The sequence below is a fragment of the Sugiyamaella lignohabitans genome, chromosome B (genome assembly GCF_001640025.1).
Source record: "Sugiyamaella lignohabitans strain CBS 10342 chromosome B, complete sequence".
NCBI classification, from domain to species: domain Eukaryota; kingdom Fungi; phylum Ascomycota; class Dipodascomycetes; order Dipodascales; family Trichomonascaceae; genus Sugiyamaella; species Sugiyamaella lignohabitans.
The window spans coordinates 4,149,784-4,177,692 of NC_031674.1; the positions used below are offsets into that span (position 1 = coordinate 4,149,784).

Sequence of the window (27,909 nt, forward strand, 5' to 3'; positions counted from 1 at the left end):
ATCAACCGACTACAGTCTGGGCTGACACCATCAAATCCTAACGCGATATTAGCTTCTATGAAAGCTTTCTATTGTCGTTATGATCTCTTTGGACTCTAACGCTGTATATTAGCTGTTTTTCTTATAGTACTACTCTTAGGACCTCCATAAAGGAAATCGATCGGCACTTTTGTTGTGCAGATAAGCAGAGCTAGTTTTTTCAAAAGCCCCCGAGAAGTGACTTTAAACTATGTAAATGTTATTTTCCTTTTAATTGACCATACCATTCTATTATTATCAGTAATTACTGCCATCAATGAGAATTTAAGATAGACAGTAATACACGTGAATCCGTTTAACCTCCTGGAAAAGTCGTATTCCCACTGGGTATAGTGTGTAATAATTCAGACTAAGCTTAGGCGATATAAACTTGCCCGAGTATAGTTATCTTAGCTTAGTAAATTCATAGATATTTCTTGAGATAGAGTTAAGCTATCATAAACAGGCCAGTTAGTATACAGGACTTACTCTTCCTCTATGTCACTACCGGGGCTTGGCTGACTTAACTACATCCCCAAAGGCCTGCCAAATGATGTGGCGTTGTGGGTAAGGGTATTGGTGGTAATAAGAGGCGGAAATTGATAATAGCTACAGAATACAGGCAGAGCCAACTTCGATTGTTCTGGCACTTAACTCTTACCTCAGCAGCTTCGAGAGTTTATCATCGGTTGCTTATTCAAACAATTTCAATTGAGCCAACAAGCAGTCCATTTTTCGGGTGCTGATTTTGCGAGAGCTTCGTGATATACGCTCTACAACTTGAATAAGAAGCTGGTCGAAGCGATTGCTTTGCTTACATCTAAATTAGGTGCACTAGTGTTTATCGTGTCATAGAACCACATAATGGCGCTGGCTACCACTTCACCAATTCTCGCATTACTCAACGAGCCTGACTATGCTCTAAAGGAATATGCCCTTCAGTCGCTTGATCAAAATGTTGACCAATTATGGGCTGAGATAGCGGATCATATTTCTCAAATGTAAGTTGTGACCGTTGCTGACAGAAGCGGTGAATATACGGTAACCCATAAATGTCGAAGATGCCTCCTTACTAACATGACCAGTGAAGAGCTATACGAGGATGATAAGTTCCCTGCCCCCCAATTAGCAGCATTAGTTGCGTCGAAAGTCTACTATAACTTGGGCGAGTTTAATGCTTCTATGAGGTTTGCTCTTGTGGCTGGAGACAAGTTGGATCTATCACAACAATCGGAATATGTTGAAACAATTATTTCCAAGTGTTTGAGTCATTATATATCAGTCAGTCAGAAACTCCATGATATTCCTAAGGAGAACTTAACTGACGAGGAGAAAGTCATTGATCCTAAATTGGTGGCTGTTGCTGAGAAAATGCTTAAGAGATGCATTGACAATGGGGACCACAAACTGGCTCTTGGCGTTGTCTTGGAGGCCAGACGATTAGATATTATTGAGTCTATACTGAAGAATGCGGGTAACGCAGTCGATGCTACTGGTGACGAAACAACTACCTCAGCTTTGGCCCAGTATGTTTTAGATTGCTCAATTAGCCTTGTTTCAAACAGAGAATTCCGTAACAAAGTATTGCATATGCTTGTAGGAATTATATTGGATACCGAAAATGCTGATTATTTTGCCATTTCAAAGATTATTGTCCAACTAAATGATTCCAATCTGGCTCTTCGACTTTTTAAGGATTTGCTGAGCAATGCCAAACTAGACGATACTAAGCGATTAATTGCTTATCAGGTGGCATTTGATTTGGTTGCTTCTGCTCCTCAACAACTTCTGGAGAGTGTTGCTAATGATTTGACTACTTTTAACGGCGCAGACAAACAGGAAGGTGGAGCTAATTATTATGATAAGCTCATTAAGATCTTATCAGGAGTGCCAACTTGCGACTTGAATATTACTTTTCTACAGAAGCATAATAACACAGATCTCTCCATTCTAAACAAAACCAAGAACCAATTGGACGGTCGGAACTCGATTTTCCACTCCGCAGTTACGTTTGAGAATGCTTTTATGCATGCTGGTACCACTGCTGATGGATTCTTCAGATCAAATTTAGAATGGCTATCGAAAGCAACCAACTGGACAAAGTTTTCTGCTACTGCAGCTCTTGGCGTTATTCATCAGGGCAATCTGTCGCAAGGAAGACGTATCCTTCAGCCTTATTTGCCTGGCAGCCAAGGTTCTTGTTATTCTCAAGGAGGTAGTCTTTTTGCACTGGGTTTGATATTTGCGGGACACGGCAGAGAGGTTGTCGATTACCTTCGTCAGCATATTACTGATGGTGGAGTAGGTAGTTCACAAAATAGTGAGGCCGAGGTTGTACTTCATGGTGCCGCTTTGGGTGTTGGTGTAGCTGGTATGGCTAGTGGAAACGTCGAGGTTTATGAAGAACTTCGTAATATTTTGTTCTCTGACTCGGCAATTGCCGGTGAGGGTGTAGGTTTGGCTATGGGTCTTGTAATGGCTGGCGGTTCGGGTAGTAGCGATGCCTCACTGTCTAGAGACGCTGCTGATTCAGCACAAGCAGAGATGTTGCAATATGCCCACGACACCCAGCATGAGAAAATTATTAGAAGTTTGGCTATTGGTATCGCTGTCCTTAATTATGCTAAGGAAGAGGCCGCAGATGTCGTTATTCAACAGCTTATTTCTGAACAAGATCCTATCTTGAGGTATGGCGGTGCTTTCACAATTGCTCTTGCCTATGCTGGTACAGGAAATAATAAAGCAATCAAGCTGTTATTGCATATTGCTGTATCTGATGCTAGTGATGATGTTCGAAGAGCTGCTGTCATGGGCTTGGGATTCATTCTTCTTCGCAATCACACTGCCGTACCAAGGATGGTAGAGTTATTATCAGAATCGCATAATCCTCATGTCCGATACGGAACTGCTATGGCTCTTGGTATTTCATGTGCTGGCACTGGCTTGAAGCAAGCAATTGATGTCCTTGAACCGATGATGAAGGATCCCGTTGATTTTGTTCGTCAAGGTTCCATGATTGCCCTTGCAATGATTCTTATCCAACAAAATGAAAAGCTCTCACCGAAGGTTAAACAAATTCAACAAGCCTTTGCCAAGGTCATTTCTGCCAAACATGAAGACGCTATGGCTAAATTTGGAGCTGCTCTTGCTCAAGGTATTATTGATGCCGGAGGACGTAATGTTACTATCTCATTAGAGCACCAACAGACAGGCAACCTCAACATGAAGGCGGTTGTTGGTTTAGCAGTATTTGTTCAATTCTGGAACTGGTTCCCACTAGCACACTTTTTATCATTAGCATTCACTCCGACTGCTATTGTTGGCGTTCGCGAGGACCGCAAAGTTCCAAAGTTCAATTTCAACTGTCATGTTAACCCCAAACTCTTTGGATATCCTGCGAAGGTCGAGGAACAGAACGAGAAGGCCCCCGAGAAGGTCGTGACAGCCATTCTGTCAACTACCATCAAGGCTAAGCACAGAGCTCGCAAGACAAATGAGGCTAAGAAGAAGATGAAGCAAGAGGTGGGTGGTGATTCTGGCGATGAGTCTGATGGTGAAAAGGATGTAAAGAAAGATTCTGAACAGGAGGACGAAAGCAAGATGGACGTTGATGCTACTAGTGCTGGTATAAATGCTGGAAAGGAGGATTTGACATTATCAAATACCACTATTGATGATGGTAACAATGATTCGGCTATTGTTAATGATGAATTTGATCAGTTTTGCGATAGCATTCAAAAATCAAGCCGTAGGGTCTATAAGGTAGAGAACATGTCAAGAGTTTTACCATCGCAACTGAAGTATATTTCGTTTGACAAGGAGGGAAGATTTGTGCCCATTCGTAAATTTCGAGGAGTTGGTGGTGTTATTGTGGTTACTGACAATGCGCCAAAGGAGCCAGTTGAAATTATTAAGACCGTTCGACAAATTAATTCTCCGGATGATGATGAAGACGATGAGGCGCCGTTGCCGGAGCCGTTTGAGTACATTCCGGAAGAAAATGAAGAGTAGACTCAATTTTTGTTGTTTGGTTTGTATCTGCTAGAGTATATAAAAATATATATCTATTTAATCGCCCACTTTTTCCTATCACCAGTCCTTAAAATATGTCATGTTGTATATTATGTATGTTACATGCTAAGTTAAATGGGATAAATATGCATAGACTAGCCAAATCGTGACAAAGCGGCACCAGCATCTTTGTCAACTTCCAAGCCAAGTCTTTCATTGTGTTTGCGTTGGCGCAGTTGCTTTTCTCGTTTAAGAGCCGCTTCGATACGCAACTTACGTTCATCGATGACGTTCTGTGTCTTTTTACGGAGATGCTTGCGAATTGCCGAATTCTTACCTTTAGTACTGATTCTTGGCTGCAATTTACTCTCCTGATCACCCTGCTGTCTCTCAGCCAGAGCTTCTAGCTCAGCAGGCTTAAGTCTTTCCTGATTAGATCTTTTGTCAACAGTGCCGATAGCGTTAGGGTCAAGAGCAATCATCTCAGGGCGTAATTTATTGAGAAGGGATCTCACCTCTGTCTCTCTTCTGCCGACCCTGGTAGCGTTGGCATAAGGATTGATCTCAAGCGAATCAAAATTAGCCTCACCAGAACCAGGTACAACGATGCTAGAAAATCCTTGGGCGTGCCCCAATCCTAACACATCCTCAAATGGACAAAATCTAACTGTATTAATTTGAGAACCAGGAATAAGATGGTTCATGTAGGGAGCTGATTGCTTGGGGCCTGTCTTGGTTAAGACATCTTTCCAGATCTGAACATGAGGCCCCCAGCCCACAGCTAGCAAGCCGGAATCTGAAATATGCAAACTAGAGGCCGCTGTTGGGGTGTAATAAGATTCAAGCTCCTTAAATGTACGAACATCCCAAATTTTTAATGACTTATCAGTCCCAGCAGCTGCCATGTAAGTTCCACTCCGGTCTATAGCCAACGCGCGAACAGGACCCCTGCTTGTCAATAGCTTAACTAGTGGATCTGGCATACTAGGTGCCCATAGTGTGACAGTGCCATTAGCATGGCCAGCGTGTAATACGGCGTTATATGGATTCTGAGTTAAAGTAGATGTCGAGCCCAGCTTAGTTTTTAACTCAGCAACTAATTGACCAGTTGATACATCCTGATATTTGATATACCCAGTGTTACCAGCAGACGCTAATAGGAAGTGATAAGGAAGATATTCTAGTTTGGTCGCTTCAATGTGTCTTTTTAAAGCGTGTACTTCAGTCCCTTGAGCATCATAAATATACGTGTACTTCTTTTGTGCAACAGCAAAAAACTGATTATCACTCTGTAACCACTTGACAGCTCTCACGGTCTCATTAACATTCAATTCAGTGGATAATTTTCCCTGTTTCCAATCGAAAGCAGCGATGTGACCCTTTTGCCCACCTAACACAAGCGAGTTACCAGTCAAAGAATAATCGGCACAGTAAGGACCAAAAGTCGGCAGATTAAGGTCAAATCTTTTCTTTTGAGTTGATACATCAACACTTTCTTTGATTTCCTTCTGGGATACTTTAAAAGTTTTTTCAATATCGCCTTCTGCTTCCAAGTATCCCTTTTCCTCAAGTAACAGGTAGTCAGTAGCAGCAGCAGATTTAGCAGCTGCTTTGAACCTCTCATCTAATGATTTAAGTTGACCCCTCAATTTCTTATCTTTAACATTCCTAAGAGGCCTAGAGTTTCCTCTCTTATATTTTTGAACATCTAGCTCATCACTCATTTGGCAAAAAAAAATTTAATAAATAATCAACACAAATGTTTAGAACCTGATCAATATTTGCAGCGTGAAATATTTTTTTATCTATCTAACCTTGCATAATCGCAGTATACGGCGCTACTGTAGCGCGCATGCGCTTACCCCTGAATTTGCGTGTACCATTGATCACGAGATTAAATAATTAGTATTAAATGCAAATAATTTTATATAGGCTACAGATGCTAGCAATAAATATTGAAATCCGATAATAACATACCAGGTTTTGATAAGGTAACAAGATTTTGTTCTTACATCATCATCAACCTTGTCTGGCGCTTTTCCATTTCTGGGGATGTAGCACCTTCCCTGTATGTGAACGCGTGCATAGCACACAAAGTTGTTCCACTTACAATGTAATACTCCTCGTCAATAATTACATTTTTGCATTCACTGCAACTAAGACAGCCAGGATGATATCTTTTGAAATAATCATCAGGTGCTTTGTCATCAACAGTGGAAGACTCGGGCATTGAGGATTTCCGAGTTCTAGGGGCGGATGAAGTCTCCAAACACTCTCCTTCAATACCGTGACCGCAGCCTTGGCAGATCGAATCATTTTCAATATGATAGCAAAAATCACAATAAGGCAAATCATTTAGAACATAAAACTCGCTTTCGAATGCAGCACTGCAGCGATGACAGGTGAAACACAGTCTATGCCATTTACCAGATACCCTGCCATCTTGAGATGATACACACTTGCCAATAATCTGCTCGTTGCATCCCCGGCAGATCTTAGGTCTAACGTTGCGATGTTTTTTGCTAGCGCTGAGCAAAGCATTCGCAACAGAATTCTCTTCTGGAAATCCTGAATTATGGTAGTTTTGGAGCCCTTGGTATGGTTCTTGGGTTAGGCTCTCTTGGCTGGTTTCTAGCATCGAGTCCTCTTCCGGTACCTGCTTCAATACATTTTCTAATGATGTAGATGATGTGGAAGAAGACATTTCATTGGCTGTAGAGAAGATGGACTCTGTGCTTGAGGATGGTGGGGAGCTTAAAGCAGAAACATAGATTTCGTTGGCAGCCATATTGTCGCTGCTTTCATCTATTGAGGAAAATGCACTAATATTTGTTCGCTGTTTTACAGTGGCCATAACAAACGAACCATTTCGTGAGCTTGACCTTGAGCTCGCTCTGGATGATCGAGCGTCTGATCTAGCATCAGAGCTGCTGTGGCTGTGGTTACTAGCACGAGAACTACCCATATTGATTCGATCCAGGGAATGGTGAGAATTTTTTCTTGGTGGGATCTCAGGTACTTGATTGTCTTCGGACTTAGTGATGCGAAGGCCAGATAACGGAGACATCGAATCGGTCGAGCTATGCGACGTATGAGGGGTTGAGGTGTTAGAGTTGTACTCGCCCTCAGCACTGATAGAAGATCCAGAGTCTGATGCCTTGTGATGGTTCTTCGATTCGAAGGTGAAGCCCACACCGGTGCTACTCGAATTACTGTGCGTGGTGAACGAATTTGTATTCTCATAGAATAATGGAGATTGCGGTGTTTTTCTACCAGAATTGGGGAGCCTTGGAGAAGGCAATGGGCTACCAGAGGAACCAAAAGAACCTGTCATGATAGACAAGTTTGGAGAACCATATGCACCTGAACGTTGTGAGGCACGAGAAGACGTTTGTCGAGAGGAGGTGGCTCGACTAGATGGGCGAGATCTCTCTCTGTAGGCCTTCTCTTTATTGATATCGAAGCCTGCTCTTTCGTATACAGACTTAACTGGAACACCAGGAAGAAATTGAGGAAATGCTGAGTCTTGCATCCTGAGCTTTGATGTAACTAAAATCCGTGTCTTAAACTTAGAACTGAAGTGTTGGGTACACTTTCTAACGGCCGAGGTTCTCGAAAGCTAAAAGAAAAAGTCTAGCGAAGTCTTTCGAGAATATAAAGATAGGTCAGGAGGAACGAACTCGAGCAAAAGTGATCTGTATTTCGATGACAGGTCAAATGTAATTCCTTCTCACAGTCTGCCTCAGCCAGCTTTCCCGCGTCTTACAAACAATGATTGAGGTTCTACCAAGAAACCAGAAACCCAAATTAGTTGGAGAACAAAACAAAACAATGGGAATACCAAGACATATATTTCACGAACAAAGTTTTACCCAAACACCGTTACGTCCGATACGTGCAGAGTCGGGTACAAAAATATGCTGTGGGACGAGATACTTTGTGTTGTAAATCAATTGAATCGGGTAATGTAATCTTGTATGATGCGAGCTACGAGTACATTCGGTAGCTTTCTCTGATCGAAAGACAGTCTGTAGCAATTTGCTGAAAGATGATACCCCCCGGTGGTGTGAAGATTCTGGAGATGTGCAACCATAATTTGGCACCTATTTTATGAAAGCCCCTGAAAAAAGGAGGTGTACATTTTTATATTGACCGTTTTGGATATGAGCGTCACTGATACGCGTAAAATTCTTAATGGGGTGATTTGGGAGCAGAGCGTCTGCAGCTTTCTGGTGATCATTTACTGTTGATCGACGAAAAACCATAATATATATCTGCAGGAGCCCCTTAAAGACGGAACTTGCACTACGGATTAAGCAGATGTTCTAGTCAATTTGGCGAATAAAGTTTTGAAATACGTCTTGAAATGGTCAATAACGGGATTAAAGCTAGCTTTACTGTTTTGACACTTCGGGATTCCGTAGACTGTTTGTTTTGGTCCTCTGAAAAAGGATGGGCCGGATGAGGTTTAACTAGAAAATTGACGATATGAATAGATTTCTCATGCATTGTGTGAGACACTGTTTGGCTCGTGCTGTCAGATCTAGTTGCCTGGCTCCATTCCTATTGATTTTGTAGATGTACGTTTTGCGGACGTGCCGCCGTCCATCAAGCACGGTGGCACAATATGCAACCTCCCTCTCGGGACCTCTAGATGATACTATCAGTTACTAGCAGTCGGTGGTCGGTTAGAGAGCCAATAGTTGATGTTCCCAGTCATAGGATGCTTTTGCTGTCCGCATAGATTTAAAGTTTACATCAATCTGATTAATATGCTGTGAACCAGGACCTCGGGTTTTAGATGCATTGTCAGAAGTATATAGGAGATTGGCATAATATATGAGACCTATTTTGGATCCACACATGGAGACCGTAACACTGTAATGGTAGAATGGGATTAATTGATGTACGAGGTCAAAGAAAGGATTTTTTAATTTATCTCACAAGAAAGCTAGTTAAGTTAAAACCACTGAAAACCGAGATGCTTCAACTAGAAAGGCCACAGTAAATGAAATAGTTGTGGTTCTCTTGATTCTATCTTAAAGTGAATAACCTTATACAAAGCCACTTGTGTGGAAGATCCAAGGGGCGGAGTGACTGGCCGAGAGTTTAGTCTAAAAGCGGTGATTGGTATGGTATCAAAACGTAAGAAAAAAGGTTATATTATAGTTAGTTAGATAACACACTCCACGTTGGGACCAAAAAACAAACAATATCGAGCATGCTATACGAATGATAACATATTCGGATAAACAAACACTCCTGTTAGCCAAGCCAGTGCTACGGCAGTCTATCGGTCAGTGGCCATTCTAATTCACAATTCGATCAGACTAAGTCGTGGAATACGCGCATTCTTTGTAGACACTTTCATAGTTGCTAACAATCTGGTGTCTTTAGCTATATCGCTAATAACAATGAGATAACGCATTCTGTATTCGAAGAATGAACAGCAGCCCATTTTGGGCAACATACAATGTGAGCCATTTGTGGCTGCTTGCAGACAGTGAAGCGGTGCGATTTACAGGGTCCAGCATTAACGTTCTGTTGATCCATTGACAGTGTTTAATTTACGATTCCCTAACTAGGCTAGCGCTATGTACAGAACTTAAAATTAAAAAATGTAGAAGGATTTTACTGAAATTGGTCTCCGGAATCGGCCATAAAATAACGTGACATATCCCGATGCAAAGCTTTCCTGAACACACCTGGCTTGTAAAGATACACATTGGCTCTATATTACTTTTGTCATGTGATCTGCGTCCCCCGGTAAAAGAGTAAAATATGGCACAGGAACCTGTTAAAAGTGTTAAAAGCACAGACAAGGAGTGAAACAGAGTTCTCGAATCACCGTTGAAGCTCAACCGAGATATATACGATATGTTTTCCCGGCAATTCGTATCAAGATTTCGATTTCATGCTCGCCAATCTAATACTCCTACACTGAAGAGCTCAATTGGTGGTAAAATCACTGCTATTGCAACATTGGCAGGTGTTGCTGGCGTTGCAGGGTTCTATTATTATAAGGACCCAAATGCTGCAATTCATGAGTATTTCATTTTGCCCTCAATTAGGCTACTCTTTGACGGAGAAACATCCCACAAGCTTGCTATTGAGACATTCAAGTACCCGTTCTTGAATCCCAAAGAGAAGGTTGGTTGGATAGATGAGATCGACCCTCACAGACAACTAGCAGTAACTTTATTTGCCAATTCACCAAATCCCAAGGTTAAGCCAATTACTCTCCGAGCGCCAATAGGCGTCGCTGCTGGCCTTGATAAGAATGGAGATGCCATTGATACTCTTTTTAACTTTGGATTTCCTTATGTTGAAATTGGTTCTATCACCCCAGAGCCCCAACCAGGAAACCCGAAACCAAGATTTTTCAGACTCGAAAAGGATCAAGCCGTCATCAATCGCTACGGATTCAACTCAGAGGGGCAGAAAGCAGTACTTGCACGTCTCAAGGTACGTCTAGCACAAATAGGGGGTCTTCTTGACACTTCGATACCAATAGTTGGCCAGCCCATAAACAATTCATTGAGACCTGAAAGTGCTTTGGCTATCAGTCTTGGCAAGAATAAGACTGCTGAGGCCATTGACGATTATATCAAAGGGGTTCGCACTTTAGGACCATATGCAGATATTCTAGTTATCAATGTTTCTAGTCCTAATACCCCTGGTTTGCGCAATCTCCAGGCTGAGGCAGAGCTACGGAAGCTCCTGACCACAGTAGTAGAGGAGAGGAATAAGCTGAGCCAAGATGTGTTGCCGCCTATTCTTGTCAAGGTTGCTCCAGATTTAACTGAACCTGAAGTGGAATCAATTGCCGGTGCTGTTAAAGACAGTAAGGTGGACGGGGTGATTGTCAGCAATACCACCGTTGCCCGACCACAATCACTCAAATCGGACAAAAAGATTGTGTCAGAAGTAGGTGGACTTTCGGGGAAGCCAGTAAAGCCATTTTCAATTCAAGCTCTCAAGCTGATGCGCAAACATCTTGGTGATGATATCACCATTATTGGATGCGGAGGTATTAGCAATGGTGAGGATGCGGTGGATTTCGCAAGGGCCGGCGCAGATTTTGTCCAACTCTACACTGGATTTGCATATAAAGGACCAGCAATTGTGGGTGATATTAAGAAAGGGATTCTCCGCGAGTTAGATGGCCGGAACTGGTCGGATATTGTAGGTAAATCTAAATAAATAATTTAAAAAACGTATTTAAATGCTTCTAGTAGTCTTGTTACAAGTCTGGCTGAGAATAGTACCTCAGATCAAGCGTGGTTTGAAAATGCAACGGATGAGATAATATTATATCAGTCATGATCGAGAGTGCTCCTCATCTTCATCAGATGACATCTCAAATTCGTCAATAATAGCATCAAATCCCTCTTCGATTCTCGCATAATCGATTTGAGCCTCCATCAATGATGCACGATCCATTGTTCTGTTGTAAATAAGATATGCGGTCAATGTTCCGATAACTACAGTGATGGCGATAGAAATGATATCAATAATTTTGGTGGCGGTATCCTTCTCAGTACCGAGACGGGCGATTCTATCACCGATAAAAATATGCATTAGTAGTTTAGGAGATGTCAAAGCAGTGGCAAAGAAGAAACGCCATACCGTCACAGATGGAATTGAGCTGAGAGCTCCATTAGATAGGGAATATGGTAAGGGACACAAACGGATCATCCACAAAAGGGTGAACTTGTCTTGTTCAAGAGTCCTAGACAATGCAGCAAATTTTACATTGGTGGTAGCTAATCTCTTGGCTCTATCGGAGAGCAGATACCTGAAGGTCATAAATGAAAGAGTCGAACCTACCAAGGTAGCGGCACAAAGAAAAGGCCAGCCATAGGGGAATCCGTAAATCATCCCGACTAGCGAGGAGAGAGCTGAATACCCAATCAGAGGAGGGAAGGATATAATAACTATTGCCAAAAAGAGTATGATCCCTCCTCCCGGAGTTTCTTTCCACTTCACAGAAAATGCCACCATGAGCTTAAAAAATTCATCATGGAAAATAAGGAAAAGCACGCCTGCTACCGAGAAAGCAGCCAGTGCAATTGTTAATAGTATTTTCCTAGGTTTAGAAAGTGAATTGTAAAATCTCAGTCCGTGTTGACTCGCGAAGACAGCATTATCTCGTAACTGGCTAATGAGACGTACAGACATCACTTCTCTTCTTTCAATAGGCTGTTAAAACGCAGCCTCCCAGTATTCCTCGCTCCTTACCAATATGGTGTTTAATTTGTTTTGCACTTAGGAATTGCCTTCCTGTCTCTTGGGGCACTTGATCTGTTAGCTCAACTGTATGTGCTCCGCGCTCGGTTCTTGATCTATGCCAGATTGCATGCAATTTCCCGACCATTATCCATATCGTTGGTAACTGCGTCGTTATTTCTTTAAAGGGTGACAATTTATACCCTACACAGCGTTATATCTACAACTCAACTTTCAACTAAGATACCGTTGTCACTTGAAAACAATGGTCTTTACTATCAAGAGTTACTCTTGAAGAACACATGCTTATAAAAGGAAAGATAATGATATATTTCTGTTTTTACAGTATTCTCAGTTAAACGTGATGACGACGGACAGCCAAACATGAACGAAAACTGAGTCGACAAGCAAAGCTGCTGCCAGGCTGAATATTTCAACGGTGAGAAAAGTTTATATGAGAACACTACGTATGGCAAAATATTTTGGTTTCTATGACTGCCGTTATAAATAACAGGAATAACTGCGGGCGTCGGTATTCAATTTCAGGATTTATTGAGACTAAATATCGCGGAAGTATTTGTCAAGGGTCGAACAAAAGTTAGGGGATTCAAGAGATCCGGTTTCTGCTGTAGTCTTAATAAGAACGTTATTCCAAGTAATTTTGGTAACGAGCTTCATAAGATGAATCCTCCGACGCATTGCATGAACCAGCAAGAATATTGCATGACTGGAGCACAGCCCAGTATGATACGACTCAAAGTATGGTTGCGCACCTGTTCACCAAGCGGAATTAACCGAAGCTTTAACGTTTCTTGCGGCGCCACAGCAAAACACATAAGTGGACTGGGTGAATTTGTCGCCCGACTCATCTGTCGTATGATCTCGTTTCCCGAGTGGTTACGGCCTATTTCTATAGGTCTAGCACTTGCTGCGAAATAAGACCAACAGGGTTTGGTGCAGAGCCCAAGTTACCAGAGACCCGGGGCCGGGAAACCGGCAAAGAAGCGTGGTCGATACTGACTACTCGGGCCAATTATACCACCTGAGCTGGCAATACGATCGTGTTATTTTTCAACCTGTCAGGTCAACGCATAATGACATAAAGAGATTTTGCTTTCAAACCCCGCAATATTGAGACATGCTACAAACACACATTGCTCTGTTAATGATCAATTAAGAGGTAAATTATCATGTAATATGTCCAAAGAAATAGTAACTATAGGTTTAAAGAAAGGTACAGTGTAGTTTACCCCGCCTTCACAGCAACTATGTAAGGTTACTACGGCCCGTTAAATATTTGTCGACCTTGAACGTATGTCTGCTATGTCTGATATAAGGCAGGAGGCATCTGCTAGCTAGACAAACGATGATGATTCAAAGTTTAGTAATCTTAGAAACTATTAGGTAATTTTCCCATGTCTTGGCCCTCGCTTCACATGTGACATGTTCCTTGGTGACATTAATAGGCTGTCCGCTCGAACCTTAATTGGTCGTTGTTCCGGATCATTGGCTACGCTTCAAGCGAGTCTACCACGATGTTGATCATAGTCGATCACTGGAGTTGGAATTTCCTCGAAGCATGAAATATATCCCGCTACTTCAATTCTGAACATGGTGTACTTCGTCGATCGCAGGTGTAGATTATAGGATCCTCGCTAAAACTCTACTGGTGTACATGGCGGCAATTGGTATATATGAAGTTCTACCTGGCTCTTATAGTGGCCGATAGATACCCATCCTTAAACTGCTTCCACGATCACAAGCGGAAGACCGTCTAGGCTATGAGCCTGAACTGAAACTTGATAAAGCCAGTTATGAAGTTACATTACCCCGAACATGGTTTTAGACGGTCTCGGTACCATTGGAAGTGAACGGCGTGCTAGTGGTCTTTCTTGATGCACAAAGCAGCTGTTATTACTGTCATCGCGTGAAATTATGGTTGCTGTTATCTAAAGCTAGCATGAAATAGGCACATATCCATGCATTACCATGCAGGTTATGACGTATCTGAAACGAAGTTGGAAGAACAAAAAGAAGCACTCTATGATCAGGGCTACATGGTTTGGGGGCTAGTTTGCGGCAGGGGTAGAGGGGTAATGAGACAGGATGGCTCGGAGTCGAGGGAAGGCTATCACGGTCTGAGATATATATAAAGAGGCAGTAATCGGCTGTTTGTCGAGTATTGATTTTGATGCAAGGATAAACTACGGAAAATTAACAACACCTGGAAAACCATTTGAGAGATATTACATTTATCCCATAATTCCGATTACAATATAAACTAAAGTTACAATCGCCCTTCTTGATTTATTAGTACAAAGACAATAAAAGGTATGTTAAGGATGCTCAATTGATGCTGGGTTGATTGTTACTGGCACTGGAAGTGATGTTTAGCTATCTGGAAATGGAACTTTGAACATTATGAGGGGATATGAAGATATAACAGATGTTAATTGATCAAATCCTTCGATTATTTAGATTCGGGCCGAGAAATTGTGTGCGTGTGTCGCAATATTCTACTTTAATAATTGTCAATGAATTGTTTAACCCCGCAGAGAAACTAACTAGTTAATAGATGGTTTGGAAAGATAATGCTACTATTTTCACTGAATTGGGACCCCTCCCAAGAGAGCCCCCTAAGCTTGCTGACAATGTCCTTGACTTGTTCTCATTGAAGGGTAAAGTTGCTTCTATCACTGGTTCTTCAACTGGTATTGGTTATGCTGTTGCTGAGGCGTACGCTCAAGCTGGTGCTGACGTTGCTATCTGGTACAATTCTCATCCTTCAGATGATAAAGCTAAGGCTTTGTCTGAGAAGTACGGTGTCAGAGCTAAGGCTTATAAGGTTTCAATCACTGATTCCGAACAAGTTGAGGCTGCTATTGCTCAACAAAAGAAGGATTTTGGCAAGATTGATGTCTTCGTCGCCAATGCTGGTGTCCCATGGACTGCTGGCCCTCTTATCGAGCCCAACGATCACAAAGAGTGGCACAAGGTTGTTGACCTCGACTTGAATGGTGTCTACTACTGTGCCAAGGCCATTGGCCGCATATTCAAGGAACAGGGCCATGGTTCCTTGGTGTTCACTGCATCCATGTCGGGTCATATTGTTAATTACCCTCAATTACAGGCTAGTTATAATGCAGTTAAGGCTGCAGTTATCCACCTTTCGAAGTCCCTAGCTGTTGAATGGTCTGGTTTTGCTCGTGTCAACTCTATCTCCCCTGGATATATTGCAACTGAGATTTCCGACTTTGTGCCCCATGAGACTAAGGCTAAGTGGTGGTCTGTAACTCCATTAGGTCGTGAGGGATTGCCCCGTGAGCTTGTTGGTGCTTACCTCTATTTTGCTTCCGACGCCTCCACCTATACCACTGGTAGTGATCTTCGTGTTGATGGAGGTTATGCTGCCCCTTAAATTAGTTGGGACTAGTTATTTCAGTACTTCCAGCTTTATTTACGATATTTATATAGAAATAGTGCAAAATAAGATATTTCGAAGCACCTTTTTTACTGATTTCAATCGGCTTCAGTCAGCCAAGTAGCTAGCTATCTTGGAAGTAAATACAGCACTGGACAGTGGTCATAAACGTTAACGAATTGGCTTAAACCTAGTATTTTTTGGTGCGAAGTGAATCGTGGGCGGTCTGTACCTGTGTTGGCTGAGAGATATCGATCGCCGGCTTCTATTAACGTTTCTGACAATGAGTGGGGTGGCAGGGCAGGGTCATGCGCACATTCATTATAGTTTAGACTCATCTAGCATCCATGACTGGGTACGATCTCAAATCCTATAAATAACGGTGTTGATAAGACAAACTTCCGTATCTTCTTATATATATTGGCAACCCGCAGGTAATATCACAAGTCGCATCATTTCAATGTCAGTTCATGTGCAGAAGGGTAGTTCTGCGGGACATTCTTCGGACCCCAAAGCTGGTATCAGCGTTTGGCCCGAAAATGCCAATATAATTATTTCAACTGGAAATGATATTCCTGGCCATGATATTATGGAATACAAAGGAATGGGTAAGAGATTGTATATAATACGACGTTGACGGTGATAATATTCTTCATGCAGGGGCTATTCTTTACTAACAGTACGGCAGTCTATGGGATTACCGTTCGTGCTAGGAACGTTGCATCAATGCTTGGTGCGGGACTCAAGAGTTTGGCTGGTGGAGAAGTCGGTGTACTAACAACAAATATGGTACGCTGTCGAGATGAGGCCATGGATAGAATGATAGCAGGCGTACATCAAGTTGGAGGAAATGCAGTTTATGCATTCCGCTTTGACGTTAACTCTCCTGAGCCTGGCTGGACCGAAGTATGTTGCTACGGTACTGCTGTAACGGCAGTTCCCCGGAAAAATAACAGTTCTTACCAGAAGCAATAAATTAGTGGTGTAATTTTGGTTTTAGATAATTAATGCGTTTTTTTCTTAGTTGAATAATCACTATAAATGGTGGGGGTATTATATTCATATTTACTATATCAGCACCTCCTACAGATGTCCGTAGCGAGCCCACCTTGACTACTAGGGGTAGGGAAACTAGTACCCCACTGCTGAATCACTGGGTCGAAACTTGGACTGCCTACTCTCACAGCATATCTTGTTGGGACACAGGTGCATTCCCTTTTCGTTCCGTGTTATTTTCGTGAATATGACATTAAACTATGTCGATCCGATGGTCGTTTTAGTAGCACCGTCCTTCTTCCGAATACAGGACATATGAGTCAAAGTTAAATCCTGAACACTGGACTTTATTATACTTAAGAAAAGCAGGGTATAAATACTAGACGGGATCATTTGGGCATATATACTTTTGTAGCACCCTTTTTTATAGGATAGTAGTTGATATTGTGCTGCATGCTGTCTGCAACCCAGTTGCGGAATAACCTTTTCCCCGGATTAATGTACTAGACTAGTAAACTCTGCAGTTGACGGGTATAACAAACGATAATGATCATTCTCGCTGGAGCGGATGTGGGGGTCTCAAGACCTATCCATTTGAAACTGTTTCGCACTAATCGCGGGCATGCTATCCAAAGTGCACAGTTAGCCCACAAAGTCTGGTATATAAGGGAGCCCAACCGCTCTGGGGCCCATTTGCTAGATTTCCCTGATATTCTCACATAAAAATTTCTTGAGTCCACTACCGAGTATCAGCATAGTATAATTCGGCGATAGGTGATTAGAATGTCTGTCAAAATTGGGATAAACGGTTTTGGTCGCATTGGTCGATTAGTCCTAAGATGCGCCGTCGAGCGAGATGATGTCCAGGTAGTCGCTATCAATGCACCGGGCATCGCTGCCGACTATGCTGCGTATACATTTAAATACGACTCGACCCATGGCAAATTCAAAGGAGAGGTGCTCGACAGAGATGGTATGCTAATAATAAATGGCAAAGAAATTTATTTACTCAGTGAGAGGGATCCATCGAAATTAGCATGGCACAAGTCCGGCGGTGCCGAATACATTGTCGAAAGCACAGGGAAATTCACTACTCTTGATACAGCCTCAGTCCATTTGCACAATGGCGTCAAGAGGGTGGTAATCTCAGCTCCTTCTAAAGATGCTCCTATGTATGTTGTTGGAGTTAACCACCGGGAGTTCACTCCAGACCAAAAAGTAATTTCCAATGCTTCTTGTACCACTAATGGACTTGCTCCATTAGCAAAAGTTATCCATGATAACTTTGGCATCCTTGAGGGGCTCATGACAACGGTGCACTCGATGACAAATTCTCAAAATGTTATTGACGGTCATGCCACAAGAGATTGGAGAGGAGGACGGGGAGCAGGAAACATTATCCCAACATCTACAGGAGCAGCCAAGGCTCTCGGATCGATTATCCCCGACCTGAAAGGTAAAGTTACTGGTATGTCTTTGAGAGTCCCCACTTCAGATGTATCTGTTGTTGATCTGACTGTTAAATTGGCAACCGAAACTAGTTATGACGAGATAAAACAAGTAATAAAGGCGGCTACCAAGTCTGGTGATCTTAAAGGGGTGCTAGATTACACAGAGGACGCTTTAATATCTGCCGATTTAGTCGGCGACTACCATTCGTCAATTTTTGATGCTGAGGCTGGAATACTATTAAATCCTACCTTTGTTAAACTTATCACATGGTACGATAATGAGTTGGGATACAGTGCAAGAGTCGTTGATTTAATTGCTCATATCGCCGACGTTGACCGCCAGATCGCTGAGGGAACTTACCGAGGGAAAACTGTTAATGAGCCTCGATAGCAGCCTTTTTATAGAACATTTCCACATAATATTATCATAGAAGATCTATTTTTTCAGGTATTAATGGCAGTACAGAACTCAAATAATTTAAATAATGTCATATAGATTACTAGCCTTCGCTGTTCAGTTTATTATATAGCGATGTCAAGCTGTGACGAAAACGGCAGCTGTTTCCTTACCCCAAGAGGTCGTATCTTGCATCATGCACATGGATAAGGAACTGTGACGATCTGGATGACCCACTACCTACGTACCGGAACCCAAAATCACGGGCGGAGGGCGTTAATTAATTAACCTACTTTTTTGGGAAGTTCACCTCGGATGTGTACCCAAAATGAGCTTAGAATGTCGATTTCAATGAACATATGCAGGGGTAAATTTATTTTCAAGGGAATCTTTCGCCCGCAAAGACGCTCTTGATCACCAGATCCAGAAAATTATCTTCAAGGGCCTCCACTTGTAGATTAAATTATCCAATCCAAATCATACTTATCTAATTAATAAGCATTTCTGAAAGAATTGTTCATTGTTAACCATGATTTGTAATTCTGCTGCCAAGCCAGCCGACCCTAATGCGCTCTTCTCACCTTGCCCATGACATAGCACGATTAGCTCTTCTATTTTCAGATCTCCCCAAAGAAGCATTAAATTCTTACTGCTAAATGAAGAGCATTATATATTCTAGAGTTATTGCACTGCTAGCATACTTCACATTGTCAAGATGACTGAAATCAACATGACCGAGATCTCTAGGGGTTGGCACGACAATTTCCGTGTAACTCAGACTGTTACCGAAATACACAACGACAGTAGAAGTATTTTATCGGAATATGGGCCGATTCCAAAGAAAAAAGCTAGTATATCAGATTACTGGTTAGTATCTCTTTTGTGCTGCTTTGCTTCTATGGGTGGCCTTATTTTTGGATATGACACGGGAACGATTTCTGGGTAAGTCAGTCAAGTTTAATGTCTGAGTAATTCTCTAACCATAAGCTATATTAATATGCCCCAATTTCTAAGGCATTTTGGACAACCCAAGAATGACAGCAGCTTTTATTTTTCCAAATCTAGGTCTGGTATTATCGTAGGAATTTTTTCTATTGGAGCTGGAATTGGAGGTATATTTTTTTCACGGCTTGGCGATAAGTACGGTAGAAAAGTGGGAATAATAGTTGGATGCATTATATATATCCTGGGGGTTGTCGTGCAAATTTCATCAAGCTATTCTTGGTATCAATTTTTAATTGGCAGACTAGTTGGTGGGTTGGGAGTAGGAACACTGGCCGTTTTGGTACCAATGTTTATCTCCGAAATATCACCAGCTGAAATACGAGGTGCACTTGTCTCAATGTATCAGTTGTTCAACACCTTAGGAATATTTATAGGGTATTGTGTCTGCTATGGTACCTATACGCGACAAAACTCCAGTTCTTACAGAATACCCCTAAGCCTTTGTTTTGTCTGGGGTTTCATTCTCATTGTAGGAATGTTGATACTCCCTGAATCTGCTAGATACTTAATATCTAAGGGTCGCATAATTGAGGCCAGGAAGTCAATGTGTTTTGTCAATAGATGTACAGAGGATGACCCTCGAGTTGTATCCAGCGTTGACCAGATTGTGAAAGCAGTCGAGTCTGAGCGAGAGGGGGGTCGCGCAACTTGGAAAGAACTTCTTACAGGAAAACCTAGAGTAGGATTCAGATTAATGGTAGGGGTAGTGGTGGCAGCTTTACAGCAATGGGTAGGAGCAAATTATTTCTTTTATTATGGGACAAAAGTCTTTATGGACATTGGAATGACGGACTCGTTTGCAACATCGACAATATTTGGTGCCGTTAACTTTATCTCTACCTTTTTTGGCATTTACTTCGTTGAAAAATTTGGCCGCCGAAACGTGCTACTATACGGGGCAGTAGGTATGCTTGTATTCTTCGTTATATACTCAACACTTGGAGTGAGACTACTTTATCCACAGGGAGAGGGGAATGGCACTAATTCCTCTGTGGGAAAAGCAATGATTGCAGTAACTTGCCTCTATATTTTTAGCTTTGCTTCGACTTGGGCACCGTGCGCGTTTGTTTTGATCTCAGAGATCTTTCCCTTAAGAGTTCGATCAAAAGGAGTGTAAGTACTGAAAGAATGTTGTCTAAGTTAAAAGTTTGGCGCCCATTATCTAACAGAATCAAGGTCTCTAGGGATGGCATCAAATTGGTTTGCAAATTTCCTGTTGGGCTTTTTTTCACCCTTCATTATAGGCTCTATCGGATTTTATTACGGATTTGTATTTAGCGGTTGCATTTTTTTCGCAGTATTTTTTGTGTATTTTTTTGTGCACGAAAGCAAAGGATTGACTTTGGAAAATATTGATGAAATGTTTGCATCCGGGGCAACGGCTTGGTCATCTAGTCATTGGAATCCCCACGTTATAATCGAGCAGGATAGAGATTATACAACAAATTCAAAGCCAGGTGCCGATCGTGAAGGTACCGATCCTGAAGATATTTAAACAACATTCTGATAGCAAATGTATTGTACAGTCAGTAAATATATACAGCCAGGTACACATGTTGTGTAGACTTTTTTAACTAAATGAATAAATAAAATAAATTATTTTCCTCACTCTGATACTTCAAAGTTCACAGAGCAACCCTTTGGCTGCTACTTGAGCCGGGTGTTCAACTACCTCAATACCCTTAAAATGAATTCCTTCGCGATCGAGAGCAGCCAAAACCAAATCTTGAAATGGCCCGTTACACAACAAAGACCCAGCAAAGATTAGCAACGACTGACCCGGATCAATTAAACCTTCTTCGGTAAAGGGTAACACATTATTTTTAACAAGGACTGATGCTGCATTTTGAGCAATAGCATACGCTTTGTCATCGCGAGGCTCGGAAAAGGCGGCCTCAAATACAATGCGAGTAACATCAGCAATCTTTGCCTTTCGAGTGCTGTTATCAATATCATTAGAGGACATGAACTCTATCATATCGGTCAAAAACATATCTTCATCGCCACCATCATTGCCCATGTATCTAATTAGTTTTTTTTGAAATTTTGAAAGTTCAACAAGCTTTCCCTTTTTGGGAACGGTGGAGGACGTCAAAACCCGGCCCAGTTTTTTCCGATCCAGATAAGCTATGGTATCTTTGATAGCTTGCATGCCAATGTAATAACCGCTCCCCTCATCACCTAGGTAGGAGCCCCACCCACCAGCTCTCCCTAGACATTCATATTGATTATCATAATATTTGTAAGCCACTGCGCCTGAACCAGTGCCAGAAACCAAGCTGATACCGGCTTCATATTCGGGCTTGTAGGACAAAACAGCGGCCAACAGTGATGAGTCGCCTGTAAGCCTAATCTTGTTACGGGGGAGACCCAAGAACTCTTCAAACCTGTCTAAAACCTTTTCGTACTTTGTCGAGGAAATTCCAGCGATACCAATCCATACAGAATCAAAAATTTGGAGCGACTTAGGATTCATTACTGTGATAAATGGAGGAAGTTTAGAAACAGCCAGACGAATTGCCGCCCCTACTGCATCAATCATACCATCCACCCCACAGCTGGCGATGTTAGATGATCCTGTTTCACACTGAACCTCGATGCCACTTGAGCATTTAATAACGACTGCAGTCTTAGACCCACCGCCATCAACCACAAGAACAAGAGAGCAATTCTCGCTATTAGCCGTAGAAATTATAGACGAACTCAAAGAATCGTCAGAATCATCAGAGTTGGTGCTGAAGATAGATTCATTATCGGACTGTTCATCGTTGGACCGATCTCTGGGACCAAAGAAGTTAGTTCTGTGAGAACCAAGAGCTAAACCTAGGCGGTTTAAACTATTATGCAGTAAGCGTTTAGATTCTTCTAAGTTGAGACCAGTCTTTCCAACAATTATGGCAAGTTTGAGGTCATTTTCACAACTCGCTATATGCTGTCCTACAATTTGACTAGCATTATCCTCATCAGAGTTCGGGACATAAATTTTGCGTGTGCCACCGTTTTCACTCAAAATGTAAAATTTCGTACCACAAATAGTTCTAAATATCTTTTTCGATCTTTCTTTTAACTTCAAGTTACTTGGCTTGAGATCGACCATAAGATTTCCATATGTTTTTCCGAGTTTCACCATGATTGTAGTACTAAGCATATTGAGAACCATCTTAGTAGCAGTTCCAGCCTTCAATCTTGTGGAGCCTGTAACAACTTCTGGACCCGTTACAGGCGCAACTAGGTGATCAATGAAATCGCATTCTTGCATTGCCGATGGGCTAACACAGCAAATACCTACAGTCAAACAACCAAAGGTTTTGGCAAAGTTTAACGCACTCAGCACATAAGGTGTTCGTCCTGAGGATGCAATACCAATTACTGTATCCAACGGTGACAGGTTGTAATGTTTGAGATCGGCAATGGCACTTTCAACATCATCTTCGGCACCTTCCTGGGTGATTCTGATGGCGCGATCGCCTCCTGAAATAATGCCTACAAACTGAGATGGTGAAGCAGAAAACGTAGGAGGAATTTCAGCAGCATCTAAAACCCCCAATCGACCACTGCTACCAGCACCAACATAAAACAATCTTCCATCACTAGCAATTCGGGGATAGATATCATCGGCGGCAGCAGCAATATCATTGACACAGTTGCTCACACTACTAACCACACCAACATCTTCCTTGTTCATGAGCTGCACGATCTCAAGGGTCGTCAAGACATCCAAATTGGAAGATAATGGGTTCTGACATTCTGTCTGAAGATGAGTTAGATTGATTTTTGCCGGCTGAATTATCATTGGCAGCAAAAATACGAAAAATACAAAATTACAAAAATGCCGCCCACAGACATGGTGACAACGCGTCGATATATACAGGAGAATCCACGCAAAACACAAGACAATTGCACTGCCAAAGATACATAAAAAAGCAGCTCCCGGAGAATAAATCCAAACAGGTAATATGATTACTTACGAAACGCATCAGTCCTATCTAGGCCGCCAAACGTATATGTAAGTTTAAGGTTATTTCAAGTTAGTTGTCTGATCGTCGCGTTGTTGGTCACTGGTGAAAAGTTTATGATATTTTCCTGCACATTACCGCTAAACTGGTTAAGGTTAAGCGACGAGTCGTACTGTTTGCATACATAAATTGTGCATGAAGGGTGAAGTCGGTGTACTCGGCGACGGTGTAGGTGGACTGGTATGCAGATAACAAACTAAAAGAAAGGTAGTTGGAGACGGAAAAAGAATTTTCAGGTTGGTCAACACCCTGGACCTCGCAAAAAAAGAACTTTCTCCTGGATATGAGAGCTTCCAACAGAAAAAGTATTTTGCTAACGGTGGCACTGGGCTGTATTTAGTTGTATCAATAGGGAAACACAACTACCCGTCTCATAATTAGATTAGTTTGGAGCATATCTGCTTTCATAGGTTTTACCCTTATATTAGCGGAAGAACAGTGCCCTAAAAAACCGCTGCTGTCTTTTGGAGCATATTCTGGTCTGTAGCTACTCCAAACACCTTAGTCTTCAGTTTATTATCTTTGTATTGTAGAAGTAGATGCTGACATTCAGCGCCCAGAAGTAGAAGTTCAGTAGCAATTCTGGAGGCTAACCGATAGACATTATGACGGAGCCGCCGTTGATAATGTAGCGTATGTAGTAGTATACATACCTGCGGCCGTTGATGACCACTACTAGCAAACAAAGGCTTGTAACTATAAAAATAAATGTTGCTCAACGGCGACTTCGCCGGTCAGAATGTAGGTCATGCGAGAGAGCATGCCTTCAAGGAAGCTGACAACAAACCCTCTTAAGCTCTTCTTGTAGCTAGTACTGAACTGAATTTTTTGGGAAAAATTGTCCCTTAACTTCAATATCATTCGAGTCTAGTTGATGGTGGGATATAGTCTGAAATAAATAACGTAAAACTGTTCACGTGTCATGAGGATTTGAACTCCCACGGTTGCCACCATTCAACACTCCAACCGCCGTTTGCTGCCGCATTACCCTAGCCCTTTATCTGAAAGGCGGTGTCAGAAGGTACATAAAGCAACACATGCGCGAACCACAAGTTAACGCTTAGTTGGAAATAAGATACCACCAGACTATATTTCGTTAAATATATCTAATTCCACAGTCCGGGTCCTAGACCTTATCTTATTTCTCAACTTTCTTATAACGTTGAAATTTCATTAAACTGGTAAAAATAATCTTGTTGCGAAATCCCGTGATTGAGTTTAGTCCTTACCATCGCTTCTGCAGATCTGAGGCTCCACTGTATATCACCGGTCAGTATGCATTAACTGAGATCTATGACAACAAAGGAGGAGAAACAAATGATAGGGCTATGTACGAGAAAATCCCTTCTGTAGCCCCTTTAACGTAATCATATAATACAAGTTCTAATAATAGTATTGGATCTAGATAAATTCCCTTCACTTCTCCAAGAGGAATATCAGTAGCTGCTGGCAAATAATAAACTCCGCATCTGGATCTAACCACCCAACGGCTTATTTCTTTTTCATATGCGAGAAACCCTAGATCTACGCAACAGTCTATAATTAGGAATTGTAACGAATATCACCGCAGAACGAGCGCCTCCTACATCTTTCTTTTTTTTGTCTGGGCCTGGTCCCCCATGCCTAGAGCAAGTTGCCGTCTAGTGTTACCTATGGCCCTTCCCATTACCTCAGTCGGTCGACAACAGGCAGGAAACTTGAAACAAGTGTTTCTTCCTGAACATGATTCATTTGTATGAATATTTGGTGGAGGGGAACGGCCCTGTGATCCCTATCTTTTAAAAGATGCCCAGTAATGCAACCAATGCAACTGTCATAAGGTTTCTATTTTATTGACAGGTTTATAGGCCATGAAAGCTGACAACAGTGCTGCAAAAAATAAGATTCTCGCATCTCAGTAGTGCATATAATTTTCTCTCTCGGTCAACAGTTTCTACGACAGACTGAGAAACACTGATAGTTTTCAGCTGGGATAAGTTGCTATATTTCGCAATTACCATTTGAGAGAAAAATAGGCAAGTTATTTATCAGGCACCAATATCAAGGCAAAAATTTACAATCTTGCGAAAAGGAGGAAACAAAGGACATACTAGGAGCTTCATTTCCAGCACAAACTTTAGGTAGTCAGAGTTGGTCTGCAGTTCTACAACAATGGTCATACTGGTATTATATGAGATATGAGATAAATAGGAGAAGGAAATTGATTCGTGGGGCCTTGAACTATGGCGTAACAGCCAGATTCGGTTTATACTATATGGCAGACTGTCAGGAACACAACCAAAAAAAAATGGATTTAGTGGTACATTCGACAAATGTTACAGCATCTCGCCAAATATGAGCTTAACATCAGCTATTTTGACTTTGAGAATCATTTCTAAGCAAATTTGGCACCTTTCTCACTTTGTTGGTGTGCGCCTTGCGGGGACGGGGTCGGCCTCAGCCGTTTGTGTACGTTAACATTAAGATTTACCGTTTCTGGTGCATCATAATTTGGGCTGGTCTGAGATAAGGTTAACCTTAAATTAGAGTTAAAAGTGACCGAAGTTTAAGTGGAAGATAAGGAGTGGTCAATTCAAAGTGCGTGATATGGGAACTGAACGCGAAGGCATTAACTTCACTAGCCTGGGCTCTGGTGACGAAGCGCAAGACCAGATCAGTCTAGAGAATGCAGATAGTGGTTGGCTAGAATCGTTTAAAAATATTAGATCCGAGCCGTGGTTTCAAGTCTTTCTTATCAGCTTTGTTTGTTTCTGCTGCCCTGGAATATACAATGCTCTTGGGGGGATGGGCGGAAGCGGTCAAGTTGACCCAACAGTAGCTGCCAATGCGACGGTTGCCTTATTATCTACTTCTGCAATTTCGGCAGTATTTTTTGTTGCGCCCCTCTACGAGCTCATCGGTCCTAATATATGTGTGCTTATTGGTGGTTGGACCTATGCTTTGTATAGTGGCTCACTGCTCAACTACAATCATCATCAGAATTCTACATTTGTTATTGTTTCAGGAGCTATACTGGGTATTGGTGCTAGCTTTCTATGGGTGCCCCAAGGAGTCATAATGACAACTTATATCAATGAAAGTCAAAAAGGGCGTTCAATTGCAGTATTCTGGATTATTTTCAACTTAGGTGGTACCATTGGGTCCTTAGCAAGTTTTGGGCTGAACTATCATTCCAGTGTAGGGACAGTGAGTGATTTTACTTATATTGCATACATTGTGATAATGCTTTCTGGATGGTTATTAGGGTCATTGCTGCTGTGCCCAGCTGCGAAATTGAACTACAAATACCAGGGTGAGAGAAATAGTGCTGTAGCGAAACGATACCAGGGAATTTCTTTGAAGAAGATTATCGAAATGGTTAAGCTAGCATTGTCGATCCTGTGTGACTGGAACATCATCTTTCTACTGCCTATGTTCCTCTATGCTAATGTATTTTACTCCTATCAGCAGAACATTGTTAACGGTAGTACATTTAACATCCGTACGCGATCGCTTAATGGAGCCTTGTATTGGTTCGCACAAATATTTGGCGGTATCACAATGGGTGCGTTACTTGACACAAGGCATCTGAATCGTAGGAAAAGAGCTCTAATGGGATGGGCAGTACTTTCTATCTTTGGAATGGTTGTCTGGGGAGGAGGTTACAAGTTTCAATTATGGAGTAGTAAGAGGATCCTTGACGGACATAAGCAAGATTTGGACTTCACTGACAAACAGGCTATTGGACCAATGTTCCTATATATCTTCTACGGAATGTTTGATGCCCTCTGGCAGGCTTATAGCTATTGGATTATTGGAACTAAGTCGAATGCGCCCGTGATAAATGCTATTCTAGTCGGTGCTTATAAAACATGTCAAGCTACCGGTGGAGCTATGGCTTGGAGGCTCAACGCGCTGGGTATGGCACCCATGAGCCAGTTAGCTTTGAATTGGGCTCTGACTATGGCCGCCCTGGTATGTGTTTTGCCTGGAGTATATAAAATCACGGACTCCAATGTAAAGGAGACTGGACAGGAAACGGAAAATATAGAGGGCCACACAATTATAGTACTTGCTAAAAACTCGTAAGATATTAGTACTTTGTTTAATAAAACAGTTCAAATATGAATAAATCTGACCGACTGTCTAAGAGATAGTCGATTCGAGTTGAGATTTGAGCCAGAGCGTTAGCTTGTAGAGTAGCTATGAGCGAGCCAATACATCTTATCAGGGAATGTAACCCGCTTTATGCAATGTCGCTTGACCTAGTCAAACAGGTCCTAGAAATATGTTTATTAAGGTCTAAGTCATGGTTTTTGGACTCCACAAATAGGTCCGTCGGAGATTTACTAGCTAAAATACCGGTTTTGCGTTCTGCAGGTCGCT

At 42.0% G+C, this 27,909-nt stretch overlaps 11 protein-coding genes across 11 annotated transcripts; 6 read left to right on the forward strand and 5 right to left on the reverse strand.

Annotated features, from left to right (window-relative positions):
* Positions 1 to 1,095: 1,095 nt before the first annotated feature.
* On the forward strand, positions 1,096 to 4,029 carry RPN2 (proteasome regulatory particle base subunit RPN2; the record flags this gene model as incomplete). Its single annotated transcript, XM_018880425.1, has 1 exon — positions 1,096 to 4,029. The coding sequence occupies one exon, from the start codon at positions 1,096 to 1,098 to the stop codon at positions 4,027 to 4,029; it is 2,934 nt and encodes a 977-aa protein (XP_018738245.1).
* A 155-nt stretch (positions 4,030 to 4,184) lies between these two features.
* On the reverse strand, positions 4,185 to 5,753 carry UTP7 (Utp7p; the record flags this gene model as incomplete). The annotated part of the gene is made up of 1 exon (XM_018880426.1): positions 4,185 to 5,753. One exon carries the CDS (start codon positions 5,751 to 5,753, stop codon positions 4,185 to 4,187), a length of 1,569 nt encoding a protein of 522 aa, XP_018738246.1.
* A 284-nt stretch (positions 5,754 to 6,037) lies between these two features.
* On the reverse strand, positions 6,038 to 7,561 carry PXL1 (Pxl1p; the record flags this gene model as incomplete). Its single annotated transcript, XM_018880427.1, has 1 exon — positions 6,038 to 7,561. The coding sequence occupies one exon, from the start codon at positions 7,559 to 7,561 to the stop codon at positions 6,038 to 6,040; it is 1,524 nt and encodes a 507-aa protein (XP_018738247.1).
* A 2,345-nt stretch (positions 7,562 to 9,906) lies between these two features.
* On the forward strand, positions 9,907 to 11,232 carry AWJ20_3415 (uncharacterized protein; the record flags this gene model as incomplete). Its single annotated transcript, XM_018880428.1, has 1 exon — positions 9,907 to 11,232. One exon carries the CDS (start codon positions 9,907 to 9,909, stop codon positions 11,230 to 11,232), a length of 1,326 nt encoding a protein of 441 aa, XP_018738248.1.
* A 117-nt stretch (positions 11,233 to 11,349) lies between these two features.
* On the reverse strand, positions 11,350 to 11,838 carry TVP38 (Tvp38p; the record flags this gene model as incomplete). Its single annotated transcript, XM_018880429.1, has 1 exon — positions 11,350 to 11,838. One exon carries the CDS (start codon positions 11,836 to 11,838, stop codon positions 11,350 to 11,352), a length of 489 nt encoding a protein of 162 aa, XP_018738249.1.
* A 2,995-nt stretch (positions 11,839 to 14,833) lies between these two features.
* Positions 14,834 to 15,676, forward strand: SPS19 (Sps19p; the record flags this gene model as incomplete). Its single annotated transcript, XM_018880430.1, has 1 exon — positions 14,834 to 15,676. The coding sequence occupies one exon, from the start codon at positions 14,834 to 14,836 to the stop codon at positions 15,674 to 15,676; it is 843 nt and encodes a 280-aa protein (XP_018738250.1).
* Positions 15,677 to 16,333: 657 nt separating this feature from the next.
* On the forward strand, positions 16,334 to 16,654 carry AWJ20_3418 (uncharacterized protein; the record flags this gene model as incomplete). Its single annotated transcript, XM_018880431.1, has 1 exon — positions 16,334 to 16,654. The coding sequence occupies one exon, from the start codon at positions 16,334 to 16,336 to the stop codon at positions 16,652 to 16,654; it is 321 nt and encodes a 106-aa protein (XP_018738251.1).
* Positions 16,655 to 17,458: 804 nt separating this feature from the next.
* On the forward strand, positions 17,459 to 18,517 carry TDH1 (glyceraldehyde-3-phosphate dehydrogenase (phosphorylating) TDH1; the record flags this gene model as incomplete). The annotated part of the gene is made up of 1 exon (XM_018880432.1): positions 17,459 to 18,517. One exon carries the CDS (start codon positions 17,459 to 17,461, stop codon positions 18,515 to 18,517), a length of 1,059 nt encoding a protein of 352 aa, XP_018738252.1.
* Positions 17,677 to 17,982, reverse strand: AWJ20_3420 (uncharacterized protein; the record flags this gene model as incomplete). The annotated part of the gene is made up of 1 exon (XM_018880434.1): positions 17,677 to 17,982. One exon carries the CDS (start codon positions 17,980 to 17,982, stop codon positions 17,677 to 17,679), a length of 306 nt encoding a protein of 101 aa, XP_018738253.1.
* Positions 18,518 to 21,146: 2,629 nt separating the features above from the next.
* AWJ20_3421 (uncharacterized protein) lies at positions 21,147 to 23,321 on the reverse strand (the record flags this gene model as incomplete). Its single annotated transcript, XM_018880435.1, has 1 exon — positions 21,147 to 23,321. The coding sequence occupies one exon, from the start codon at positions 23,319 to 23,321 to the stop codon at positions 21,147 to 21,149; it is 2,175 nt and encodes a 724-aa protein (XP_018738254.1).
* Positions 23,322 to 26,130: 2,809 nt separating this feature from the next.
* AWJ20_3422 (uncharacterized protein) lies at positions 26,131 to 27,612 on the forward strand (the record flags this gene model as incomplete). Its single annotated transcript, XM_018880436.1, has 1 exon — positions 26,131 to 27,612. One exon carries the CDS (start codon positions 26,131 to 26,133, stop codon positions 27,610 to 27,612), a length of 1,482 nt encoding a protein of 493 aa, XP_018738255.1.
* Positions 27,613 to 27,909: the final 297 nt, after the last annotated feature.